This window comes from Bos taurus, chromosome 5 (genome assembly GCF_002263795.3).
Source record: "Bos taurus isolate L1 Dominette 01449 registration number 42190680 breed Hereford chromosome 5, ARS-UCD2.0, whole genome shotgun sequence".
In the NCBI taxonomy this organism is placed as follows: Eukaryota; Metazoa; Chordata; class Mammalia; order Artiodactyla; family Bovidae; genus Bos; species Bos taurus.
Window position 1 is genome coordinate 114,646,158 of NC_037332.1, and position 12,452 is coordinate 114,658,609.

Consider the following 12,452-nt stretch of genomic DNA (forward strand, 5'->3'; position numbering starts at 1 on the left):
TTCCCCGTGTCTCTGCATCCTTCGCGCTGTGCTGCTTTCCTTGCCTCACGGCCAAGCTCCTTTTATCTCTTCTGGGACCCCCCACCCGATGCCTAAGCAGGTTCACGGGTCCGCTGCCCCAGATGGGCCACGCCAGGCCAGGCGGCCTTCACGTGCTCTGTCCTGAACACTGAGGCCCAGACCCTCCTTCCTCTGGGACCCCAGACTCCCCGATTTCATCCTGGGAACCCAGCTCTTCCCCAGGGCCTGGACGTGCTGCTCTGCGGAAAGCATCCAGCCACCCCTGGGGAGGCCTCGCTCACTGAGGACTCTCCAGTCTCTGGTTCAGGGGAGAGCCCTAACACCGCCCTCCTGTATCAGGTGGCCAAGGTATTGGAGTTTCAGCTTTAGCATCAGTCCTTCCAAAGAACACCCAGGACTGTTCTCCTTTAGGATGGACTGGTTGGATTTCCTTGCAGTCCAAGGGACTCTCAAAAGTCTTCTCCGACACCACGGTTCAAAAGCATCAACTTTTCAGTGCTCAGCTTTCTTTATAGTCCAGCTCTCACATCCATACATGACCACTGGAAAAACCATAGCCTTGACTAGATGGACCTCTGTTGGCAAAGTAATGTCTCTGCTTTTTAATATGCTGTCTAGGTTGGCCATAACTTTCCTTCCAAGGAGTAAGCATCTTTTAATTTCATGGCTGCAATCACCATCTGCAGTGATTTTGGAACCCAGAAACATAAAGGCAGCCACTGTTTCCACAGTTTCCTCACCTATTTGCCATGAAGTGATGAGACTGGATGCCATGATCTTCGTTTTCTGAATGTTGAGCTTTAAGCCAACTTTTCCACTCTCTTCTTTCACTTTCATCAAGAGGCTCTTTAGTTCTTCTTCACTTTCTGCCATAAGGGTCGTGTCATCTGCATATCTGAGGTTATTGATATTTCTCCCGGCAATCTTGATTCTAGCCTGTGCTTCCTCTAGCCCAGCATTTCTCATGATGTACTCTGCATATAAGTTAAATAAGCAGGATGACAATATACAGCCTTGACGTACTCCTTTTCCTATTTGGAACCAGTCTGTTGTTCCATGTCCAGTTCTAACTGTTGCTTCCTGACCTGCATATAGGTTTCTCAAGAGGCAGGTCAGGTGGTCTGGTATTCCCATCTCTTTCAGAATTTTCCACAGTTCGTTGTGATCCACACAGTCAAAGGCTTTGGCGTAGTCAATAAAGCAGAAATAAATGTTTTTCTGGAACTCTCTTGCTTTTTCGATGATCCAGTGGATGTTGGCAATTTGATCTCTGGTTCCTCTGCCTTTTCTAAAACCAGCTTGAACATCAGGAAGTTCACGGTTCACATATTGCTGAAGACTGGCTTGGAGAATTTTGAGCATTACTTAAGTAGCGTGTCAGATGAGTGCAATTGTGCGGTAGTTTGAGCATTCTTTGGCATTGCCTTTCTTAGGGATTGGAATGAAAACTGACCTTTTCCAGTCCTGTGGCCACTGCTGAGTTTTCCAAATTTGCTGGTATATCGAGTGCAGCACTTTCACAGCATCATCTTTCAGGATTTGAAATAGCTCCACTGGAATTCCATCACCTCCACTAGCTTTGTTCGTAGTGATGCTTTCTAAGGCCCACTTGACTTCACATTTCAGGATGTCTGTCTCTAGGTGAATGATCACACCATCATGGTTATCTGGATCGTGAAGATCTCTTTTGTACAGTTCTTCTGTGTATTCTTGCCACCTCTCTTAATATCTTCTGCTTCTGTTAGGTCCGTACCATTTCTGCCCTTTATTGAGCCCATCTTTGCATGAAATGTTCCCTTGGTATCTCTAATTTTCTTGAAGAGACCTCTGGTCTTTCCCATTCTATTGTTTTCCTCTATTTCTTTGCATTGATCGCCGAGGAAGGCTTTCTTATCTCTCGTTGCTACTTTTTATAATTTATGGCTATAATTTATGGGGTCACAAAGAGTCAGACGCAACTTAGTGCCTGAACAACAACAGCAAGAACCCCAAACTCTTAATTTAGCGCTCTCACACCCCCTCGCCTCTTTGGTGACCATAAGTCTGTCTTCTGTGTCTGGGAGTCTGTTTCTGTTTTGTATACAAGTTCATTTGCATCATATTTTCGATTCCGTGTATAAGTCATATCATATGGGATTTGTCTTCCTTTGTCTTCACTTGGTGTGATAATCTCTAGGTGCATCCATGTTGCTGCAAATGGCATTGTTTCATTCTTTTCTAATGGCTGAGTAATATTCCATTGCGTATATATACACCACATGTGTATGCACTCATCTGTTGATGGATATTTAGGCTGGTTCCATGTCTTGCATCAGCAAAGTTTCTGTCTGCCTTCCCCCACTGGAGACTGAATATAGGAACATACAATAGCCAGACCACGCATAAAAAGAGAATTCTGACATATGTAGCAACCAGCCAAGGAAACCAACCCAGCATCTGAAGTAACTGGCCCCGGACACCCGCCACAAGGGGAGTCAGACTTGTAGGCGGTCAGATCAGTATCTCTAGCAACCGGTCCAGGAAGCCAAACAATAACCCCGTGACAGCTGTCCTCACAAGACCAGGATCTGTGGGCAGAGTCTTTGCCGTCTGAGCCACCAGGGAAGCCCTGATCACCGACAGCTTCCCCAGTTTTTGTCTTGCTTCCAACTTAGAACCAGAGAAAGTCAAATACACTTCAGTGCTCTTCAGTCCAATCACTCAGTCGGGCCCGACTCTTTGTGACCCCATGGACTGCAGCATGCCAGGCCTCCCTGTCAATCACCGAGTCCCGGAGTTTTCTCAAACCCATGTCCGTTAAGTCGGTGATGCCATCCAACCATCTCATCCTCTGTCATCCCCTTCTCTGCTTGCCTTCAGTCTTTCCGACCATCAGGGTCTTTTCCAATGAGTCAGTTCTTTGCCTCAGGTGGCCAAAGTATTGGAGTTTCAGCTTCAACATCAGTCCGTCCAATGAATATTCAGGACTGATTTCCTTTAGGATTGACTGATTGGATCTTAAAATTGGTTAAAATAGGAAATTTTACATTCTGCGTATTTTACCAGGATTGGAATAAAAAAGAAGGTCTTCCTGATGATCCCGTGGCTAAGACGCTGCCCTCCCCATGCAGGGCGCTGAGGTTTGATCCCTCCTCAGGGAACTAAATCCCACAGGCTGTTAATACAACTGAGAGTTCAAGTGCCTCAACGTACCTCACGTGCCTCAGCTAAGCGTTCGCACACTGCACCTAATCCCTTTGATGCTGCATTGAAGACCAGGGGCTGCAAGATGAATCAATAAATACTTAGAAAAAACGCAGCCTTGTGTGATGGGTGCTTCTGTTTAAAGACACCTCATGTGACGCACACATGACTCACGGATGTGGAACTGCCACTGGTGCCGTTCCTAAGCTCACTGACACGCCATCGTCTCCATAGTGAGGCCGGCACAGCCTTCTTGAGCATGGCCGTACCAGGGGGCCCTCAGCTCTATGCCTGGGGACAATTTTAAGCTGGAAAATCGCCACCAAAGGGCACCACAATGTGAAACAAAGAAGTAAACCGATGACAGAAAGGACCCTTGTTTATAGTAGGGACCAAGACAGGCAGGCACAGCAGTTCAGCCACAGCTGGGAACGGCAGGTATGGGGCAACTTGAACGTTTTGGCTGCTCTGCAGATACCCATGAATGGCCCAAAACAGAGCTGTTTGCATTAATCTGGATTTATAAATATGCTCCAGTGAGTTCTAGGCGAGTTTGTGAATACAGAACCATAAACAGTGAGGATGGCTGAGTGTTTCTTTCCTTTCTGAGCTGGTCTCTCCTCTGTGACTTTCTCACTTGTCTCCTAGCCAGCGGTGAGGCTGTTTCCTGCCCAATAAGATGAACAATCCTAGGACTGTTCCTCCTGAAGATTTATAGGCCAGGCAGACGTACCCCGACATTTGCAAGTGGCATGGGTTTGACCCATATCCCAGTGGGTCTGGGACCAAAAGTTTTCCCAGGATGTAGGACTTTCAAGTGCCCAAAGCAGGGAAGTCCCTGGCAAACTGAGCTGAGTTGGACTTTTTATATATATGTGTGTGTGAGAAAGATCTAAAGGTTTTAAATCTATTTAATATGGCTGAAAGTTGAAACCTTAGTCAATGCTTTTATCAAGATAAAACTATGTGCAACTCTACTGGCCCACTCTCACCTAGCTGCCAAAGTAAAGAGTAACAGGTTTCATGCCTTAGAGTCAGGCCAGTGAACTAACCAGCTTAATAGCAACAGGTGTTTCTTAATACCACAAAGTGTTCCTCAGTCTTTGGGTACTGCTGCAGCTGCTGCTAAGTCGCTTCAGTCGTGTCCGACCCTGTGCGACCCCATCGATGGCAGCCAACGAGGCTCCCCTGTCCCTGGGATTCTCCAGGCAAGAACACTGGAGTGGGTTGCCATTTCTTCTCCAATGCATGAAAGTGAAAGTGAAAGTGAAGTCACTCAGTCGTGTCCAACCCTCAGTGACCCCATGGACTGCAGCCCACCAGTCTCCTCCGTCCGTGGGATTTTCCAGGCACGAGTACTGGAGTGGGGTGCCATTGCCTTCTCCGAGTCTTTCGGTACAGCGACTGCCAAAACAGCCCACATTTGATCAGGATACCATGATATTTAGGACATGAAGTTCAGCAGGGAGTGGACACTTGCTATTTCTGGGTAACACCACTGTTCGCCATGTACCTTACTTGGCCCCAGACTACCAGACAGAGCTTTGACCTGGTCATTCCTAAATGCTTTGACTGGCAGTCAGATTCTTGTTCCGGGAGCAGTTCTAGCAAGTCATAACGGGGAGTGGTGGGACTCCGGGGACCCGATGTGCCAGTGGCATCTGCAGTGGGGCCAGTCTTGTGGAGTGAGCCCTTCACCCATGGAGACCGTGTTAACTCTGGGTAACAAGCGTCAGAACTGAACGCAATGTTGGACACCCAGCTGGTGCTTCTGAGAGTTGTTGAAGTGGTGTTGGAAAAGTTGTCAACATAATTGATGTCAGAAGCTTGGTGGGGAAAAACAGCATGAAAGTGTTATTCCCTCCGTTGTGTCTGACTCTTTTCAACCCCATGGAATGTAACCCACCAGGCTCCTCTGACCGTAGCATTCTCCAGGCAAGAACACTGGAGTGGGTAGCCATTCCCTTCTCCAGGGGATCTTCCTGATCCAGGGATCAAACACAGGTTTCCTGCCTTGGCAGGCAGATTCCTTACTGTCTGAGCCACCAGGGAAGCCCATAAAACAGCTTAGCGTCAGGAATTCCCACAAAGTGTTAACATAGGTTAACACTATGTGCCATCTCTGCAGGGTGCAGGGGTTCAATCCCTGCTTGAGGAACTAATACTCTGCAAGCCTTGCAGTGTGGCCAACAGAAACCCCGCAAAACAAAAACTGCCTCCCCTCACACAGCGGGATTGCTTAAAAGGAGTTCCTGGGTTACCACTTCCTGGTAGGTTTGAGACCCTGGGTAGAATAAGCTCAAGACGTGGTGATTCGGATCATCATTTCGGTTTGGAAACAGCTCCTCCTGCCTCTTTCCTCCCATAACTTCCATTGGAATCACTGAAATGAACAGAATTTTAGCTATCAGCATTATTTCACCCTTTAGTTTATTTAATAATGGACTTTGGCTCTGGAAAACTTCTCATATGTCCAAGGATATATATTTACCCAAAAGTTCAATGATAGATTACCAAAGTTGATACAGTTGTAGACTTACTGCATAAGGGCCTCCTTTTGGAGAATATTCCCAGCGTGGGAGTAGTGGTTTGCCGCCCTCTTGTCAACGTGGCATGCCAGGCTCAGTCACTGGCTTTGGCTGTGAAGACCTCATCTCCCTTTCTTTACCCTGGGATGTGTGGCAGAAATATCAGCATTGCCGTGTTTCCCATCCGTAGTCTGGATATTGTGAAAATGGTGTCAGTATCCGGCCTTAAAATATATTTGTGTACTCATTCTCCAAATAAGAGAAGTATTTTGAATTTTCTGTTTAATCCATTGGGAAGTAAAGAAATATCTCATCTCCCTCTTTAAATTTACAGCAGGTGCTAATGCTTTTAAAGACCCAGCCGTGTTACAATTTCCCCTTTATTTCAGTTTTCCAGGAGCGTCTCCAATAATGAACTCTGACATGGTGGCACGTGTACGGATGCAGGAAGGAGCCTGACCACGTTGGCAGAGCAGGTCACATGCTGTCTTCCCTTCCGTCCTTAAAATGTGCATTTATATCACATACAGGTTTGACACTGAATGTTGAAAAGCAAAGTAGGATCTGCTACAGGTTCCTTTAAATTTTATAGAAAGCATCGAGATTTTTAAAAGGTTACTTATATGTACACTATCTTAAAATACTTGACTGTTGTCAATAAAGTGTTAATATTTGTGAAAGTATTAGTCCCATTCAGAAATATTTCTTATATTTCCTGGAAATTTGTGGCATAATAAAGCATATCCAGAGGTTATGTGTTTATGATATTATTTTCCAAACAATAAGTTTATTATCCTTAGGATAAACATGACTTGTTTCCTTGATTTCGGGCATATATTAACTTGCGAATTACTGAAGTTATCTGTTTCATCTTTCTAAAATTGTTACTGATTTTGTTGCACTACCGTTACCTTTAGAGAGGAAGAGGAAGGCTTTCCGGGGTGTATTTCTAAGGGAATTTACTAAATGCAAATAGCTTGTCAACGGAGAAGGCAATGGCACCCCACTCCAGCGCTCTTGCCTGGAAAATCCCATGGACGGATGAGCCTGGTAGGCTGCAGTGCATGAGGTCGCTAAGAGTCGGACATGACCAAGCCACTTCACTTCACTCACCCTCACACGGTTAAGGAAACTAAGCTAAGAGGTGAAAGATGCCTGCAAAAATCTAACTCTGCTAATGAGTGGCGAAGCCTGCATTTGGGCTCAGTCATCCCTGGCGGCTCAAATGATAAAGAGTCTGCCTGCAACGTGGCACATCTGGGTCTGATTCCTGGGTCAGGAAGATCCCCTGGAGGAGGAAATGGAAACCCGCTTCAGTATTCTTGCCTGGAGAGTTCCACAGACAGAGGAGCCTAGTGGGCTAGAGTCCATGGGGCCGCAAAGAGTCGTACAGTACTGAAGCAACTAACACAACAACACTGATCCCATCTCAAAGCTCACAGCCTGCCCTGTGGGAGCACTGGGCAAGGGGCTGAGAGAGCTGGGACCTGGGACCCCCGCTCAGACCTTTCTTCTCTTTGTTTGGGCATAAGGGTGTCCACTTGCTGTTCATGTACCGCAGAGTCACTCTCAGCCCTGCTCCTCTCCCACCTTCATCCGGGTCACACCACGGAGCACAGATGTCCCTGGCAGCTGCCATGAACGTGTATCCGTGGACTGGAAGAGAATGCAAAGGCCAGTGGTTGTTGGCAAGACGACTCATCTGGAACCTGCATTCACAGCCTCTAATTTTAGTTGTAAGAGCAGCTATCCAACACAGGAGGGCTGGCAGAGGCAGGAGTCCCCGGTAAGGGGCAGGAGTCATCGAGAGATTGTGGACCCAACAGACCCTGCCAACAGCCTGTTTTCCCACCCAGAAATTTCATTTCTGTCCCACCCTGAGTGTTGGGTGGGTGTGGAGAGCAGTTAGTCGGGGCAGGCCTGTGAGTTTAGCCCCACCCTCACCCTAGCCAAGCCCACATGGTCCAGGACAAATAGAGGGGCCAGCCCTTTCCTTGCGTTGGACTTCCATCATTGAAGTGTCTGTGTGAGGTCCTGTTGGTCCAGATGGTCACTCAGGTCTGATCCCACATCCCAGGGTCTGGTCCATAGAGGCGAGACAGAGTGGCTCACCCCGGGGGTCTGCAGTTCCTCAAGCAGCCCAGCCTCAGCCTCTGCTCAGATCCTGGCACGCCCCTCCCCCATACCTCCAGGCACAGGCTCAGCTGGAGCAGGGGATGACTCAGACTTGGGAAATTCTGTGGGTGGGAGGCGGGGGGCAGGGGGCGTGCATAACCCATGTGGCCAGGCCATAGGTGAGATTCGGAGTCCTGGCAGCATCTCCACCAGTGGGTCACAGATGAGGATCACACAGAGGGGGGGTCTGATCCCAAGGCCCACACTCTGCTCCCCGCATGGGCTTGGTGGAGGGGGAAGGGGGTGCCTCTGTCCACAAAACAGGGGGTGGGATGGCCCAGCAACCATGGCGTGGTTGCTGGCTGTGCAACTCTGGGTAAAAGCCTAACCTCCCTTGATGGAGCGCTGTGGAAATTCTCCGTGCAGTGCCATCACAGAGCCCAAGGGGATCCCAGGCACTTCCTAAGGGCACAAGGAATACCCCAGGCCTGAGCCTCCAGAACCCCTGATCCTGCACAGCCCACCCAACCCCCAAGCACCTGTTATGTACAATTTTGACTTAGAAGTGAATTTTTGAAGGGACCTTCGTATCATTATCATTCAATGAAAAATCTCCACCATTTGCCGAGAACCGAAGACATCATGCAAAAACTTGCAGGAAGTCAAAAACATGAAATTCCATTTAGATGCTGGTGCCTACTGCAAGCTTGCTTCCTCCTGTAAAAAGGTAAATGAATACACGGTCAGAAGGATATTAAGAACCTAAGTGGCGGACTCCCACGTGGTTCGTCTGCCCACTAACGCAGGCCACAGGAATTATATCCCTGGTCCAGGAAGATTCCACCCGCTGCGGAGCAACTAAGCCCCTGGATCCCAATTACTGAAGCCCAGGCGTCCTAAAAGCCCACGCGCTACAACTCCTCTGAGTGTTGCAACTGCTGAAGCCGGTGTGCCTAGGGCCTGCGCTCAGCAACAAGAGAAACGAGGAGAAACCCACGCACTGCAGTGAAGAGGAGGTCCCCTGGGGCAGCAAAGAAGACACAGGGCTACCGAAAATTAAAAAAAAAAAAAAATTGTTTTTAAACTTAAACAAAGAACGTTAAGTAGGCAGTTGTAACGTTCTAACTGGTTTAAGGGGTGAAAAGGAACCGGCAAGGAAGCTCTGGATCTCCACTGTCAAAGGAGCTGCAGGAACTCCCTCCTCCACCCTCACCTGGCCCAGGTCTTCCGCTCTCTGCTCCGCAGGGTCCAGACCCCTCCCAGCCTCCCGCCTCCGGGGAGGGCGGGGTGGCCGCGCTACCCGCACTGGGCCGCCCGGAGGCTGGCTCGCGTGGTCCGAGCGGGGCGGGGGCGGGGCCGGTGACGTCGCGCCGGGAATAGCCCGGGCTGCGGCGCCCAGGCCCGGCGGAGAAGCAGGGTGGGCGCCGGACGGAGCAGAGGCGCGCTCGGACCCCGGCCCACCGCCCCAACCTCCCGCCGCTATGTACGACGCCGAGAGCGGCTGGAGCCTGTCCTTCGCCGGCTGCGGCTTCCTGGGCTTCTACCACGTCGGGGTGACCCGCTGCCTGAGCGAGCACGCCCCGCACCTCCTCCGCCACGCGCGCAAGTTCTTTGGCGCCTCGGCGGGCGCGCTGCACTGCTCCTTCTTCCTCTCCGGGATCCCGCTGGGTAGGTCCCGGGCTCCGCGCCGGGATGGGGCGCGCGCTGGGAGCAGGGGCTGGAAGCGGGCCCTGCGGGGGTAAAGCCGGGGTCTCCCCCAAACAGTTGGGTCGTCCAGTGCATCTTTTTTTGCCCGGCGCCGGGGAGCCCTGGAAGCGGGGCGTGCAAACCCGGAGCGCATCCTCGCCTCAATTCCCTTTTGGCGCCCGGGCTTGGAGGAAGCCCCTCTGCCCATTCCGGGACTAAGAGCCAGGTGGTGTCGGAGCGACCGGGAGGAGGGAGCGTGACGCGGTCGGGGGAGCGGAGTTCCCATTTCCCCTGCGTGAGGCCAGGAGGGAGGTTTGGGGCTGTGTCCCAGGCAGGGGTGAGTACCTTCTTCCCTCTGGGGACTCGAGGGGCTGAGACAGCCCCCCGTCTCCGCCGCCGCCAGGGGCCTTTGAATTCCGCCCAACCCTGGGGACTGGGGGGCGCCAGGGTGCCTCTGAGGCAGAAGGCAGCTTGCTGGTTTGGGGTGAAAGGGGGTTGAGGAGAGCTGTTTTGGGAGAGGAGAGAAATTCGCAAAGTTGTCTCCTCTCTTCCTTTCCTGGTGTTGGAGAACCTTTGGGGGACTGGACATTCCCATCCCATCCTCCCCACCACGTCCCTGCACAGTGCCCTGGAAACAGGTCCTGGCTGTTTGAATCTTGTCCTAGTGAAGGTCTCTGTCCCTGTAGAGACCGGAGGGAGGGGAGGACCGAGGCTGGTGGCCAGCGGGCCTGAATCACTAGGGCCTGGCGTCCTTGGCCTGTGGTTCTGGCCAGGGAGCAGAGCCTGGAGTGGTGAGGCTGTTGGTGCCCACACTGGGCGACAGAGCTTCTTCTCAGCGGCCCCTGTTTTACTGGGCTTCCTCAACACTTTACTTTTTGCTCTACCCGGGGACAGCTGTGTTGGGCACTGCCAGCAGGAAGTGACTGTTCCTGGAGACCAGGAATCCCTTGCCAATACTCACAGACCTGCCATTGGATAGGATCAGTGAGCAGACCCTGGGCTGATTGTGAGGTGGGGATTGGGAGAGGCCACGCTGGCAACCGTCTCCATCGAGAGGGAGAGGGGCAAAGAGCAGGAAATGTGACCTCGGGGGTGACTAGACTGGACACACAGCCAGTCTGCACAGCTTGGACTTGAGCTGTGATAAAAGCCAACCCTTGCGTCTCCGGCTTGTGACCTGGAGACATGCACACAGTCCAGTGTTTCATTGATTCCGATGCACAGACCCCAGCACCGGAAGTTGGCCGAATCCAGCCTGGAGGAGGTTCACAGGTAGAGGACAGGTGCAGCGGAGCGGCTGGGCTTGCAGGGGGAGGCTCGGGACCAGCAAGTCCCCCGAAAGGGTCTGGAGGTTTTGGCAAGAACTGCTCCGCAGGGTCTGGGAGCCCCGGTTTCCTGCTTTAACTGCCTGTCTGACTTTGGGGAGCTCCGGGGAGCATTCCCAGGGCCTGTGGCTTGGGCAGGGTTCCTGAGCGCATCTCTCAGCCAGGGCTGACCTGGAAGAAGAGCCTGGCAGAACCAAGCAGCTCTGTGCAATCATGTGCCTTCTGTCTGGCCTCAAAGGGGCCACATGTGCAGGGAGAACCCAGTGGAGTCGGAAGTGGGTCAGGGCCTGCTGGTGTGTCCGGGCCCTCTGCGTCCCCGCATCTGTGGATGACCAGGGCTTGGGCTGGCACTGCCTGCCAGGGCAGTGCAGGCCACCAGAGGGGCCCAGGCCAGTGAGTGAGGTCAGATGGAGCATGAAAGGGCCCTGTGTCCACTAGACGGTCTGGCAATTGTAGCATTAGAGGTTAAAAGTGTCCTTGGTGGCTCAGAGGGTAAAGAATCTGCCTGCACTGCAGGAGACCCAGGTTCGATCCCTGGGTGGGGAAGATGCCCTGGAGGAGGGCATGGCCCACTCCAGTATTCTTGCCTGGAGAATCCCCATGGACAGAGGAGCCCCGGGGCTGAGTGACTCCCTTTCCAGAGGTTCAGAGTTAAGTCTGGGGACTTCCTTCGTGGTCCAGTAGCTAAGACTCCATGCTACCAATGCAGGGACCCGGGTTGCGTCCCTGGTTGGGGAACTAGATCCCACATGTCACAACTAAGAGTTCTCATGCTGCACTGGGAATTTGCATGCTGCCTGGGAAGAACTGGCCTGCACAGTGAGGATCAAAGATCTTCACACAGTTCCGTGTGCCGCAACAAGACCTGGTGCAGCAAATAAATAAGCAAATGTGTTTTTGAAAGTTAAGTCTAGAAATTTACGAGGTGCTTCCTCCGGGTTGACCGTGTACAGATTTTAGTGTACCTAACCTTCTCCGTCTCCAGAATATAGGTGAGTGTTGTCCCACATTAAAAACATACTGTCTGAGGCTCAGAAGCAGTGATGTAACGTGTTGAAGTTGCTCAGCTAGTAAGCGGTAGAGACAGGATTCAAACTCAGGTCCCAGCCTGCGCTTGCTCTCTGCTCCCTGCAGGGTTAGGCCCATCCATGCTCAAGCTCTGATGCTGTGGGTTCCTGGCATCCGGCCTTGATGGAGGGATGAAGATGAAGGGAGGGCTCCCTGGGCCTCTGGAGGCTCGTTCCTCTGGCCCGGGAGGGTCAAGAACGGCTCTGACCAACAGGATTATGTGTATCTTTATTTCCTAGTTGTTGTGGTTCAGTCACCAAGTCGTGTCTGATTCTTTGCCACCCCGTGGACTGCAGCACACCAGGCTTCCCTGTCCTTCAGTATTTCCTGGAATTTGCTCAAATTCATGTCCATTGAACTACGTGGAAGAAATAAAAGACATCAGTGAAATTTATTTGATTTATCCCAGTGTAGCCCAAATATTGCCATTTTCACATCTAATCAACGCAAAACATTACCCGTGAGATAGTCAACGTTTTGTTGTTGTGATCGTCATTCTAAGCCCTCGGGATCCTGTGCGTCTTTT

The 12,452-nt window shown here is 51.3% G+C and overlaps 1 protein-coding gene across 2 annotated transcripts in view; it reads left to right on the forward strand.

The window, feature by feature from the left end:
- Nucleotides 1-9,253: 9,253 nt before the first annotated feature.
- LOC100297709 (patatin-like phospholipase domain containing 3) overlaps nucleotides 9,254-12,452 on the forward strand; it is a 33,818-nt gene continuing 30,619 nt past the window's right edge. For both annotated transcript variants that reach the window (XM_024992822.2, XM_024992823.2), the window contains exon 1: nucleotides 9,254-9,515. In XM_024992822.2, the coding sequence (XP_024848590.1) occupies nucleotides 9,329-9,515 (187 nt within the window). In that variant the 5' untranslated portion in view covers nucleotides 9,254-9,328. The remainder of the gene's footprint in view (nucleotides 9,516-12,452) is intronic.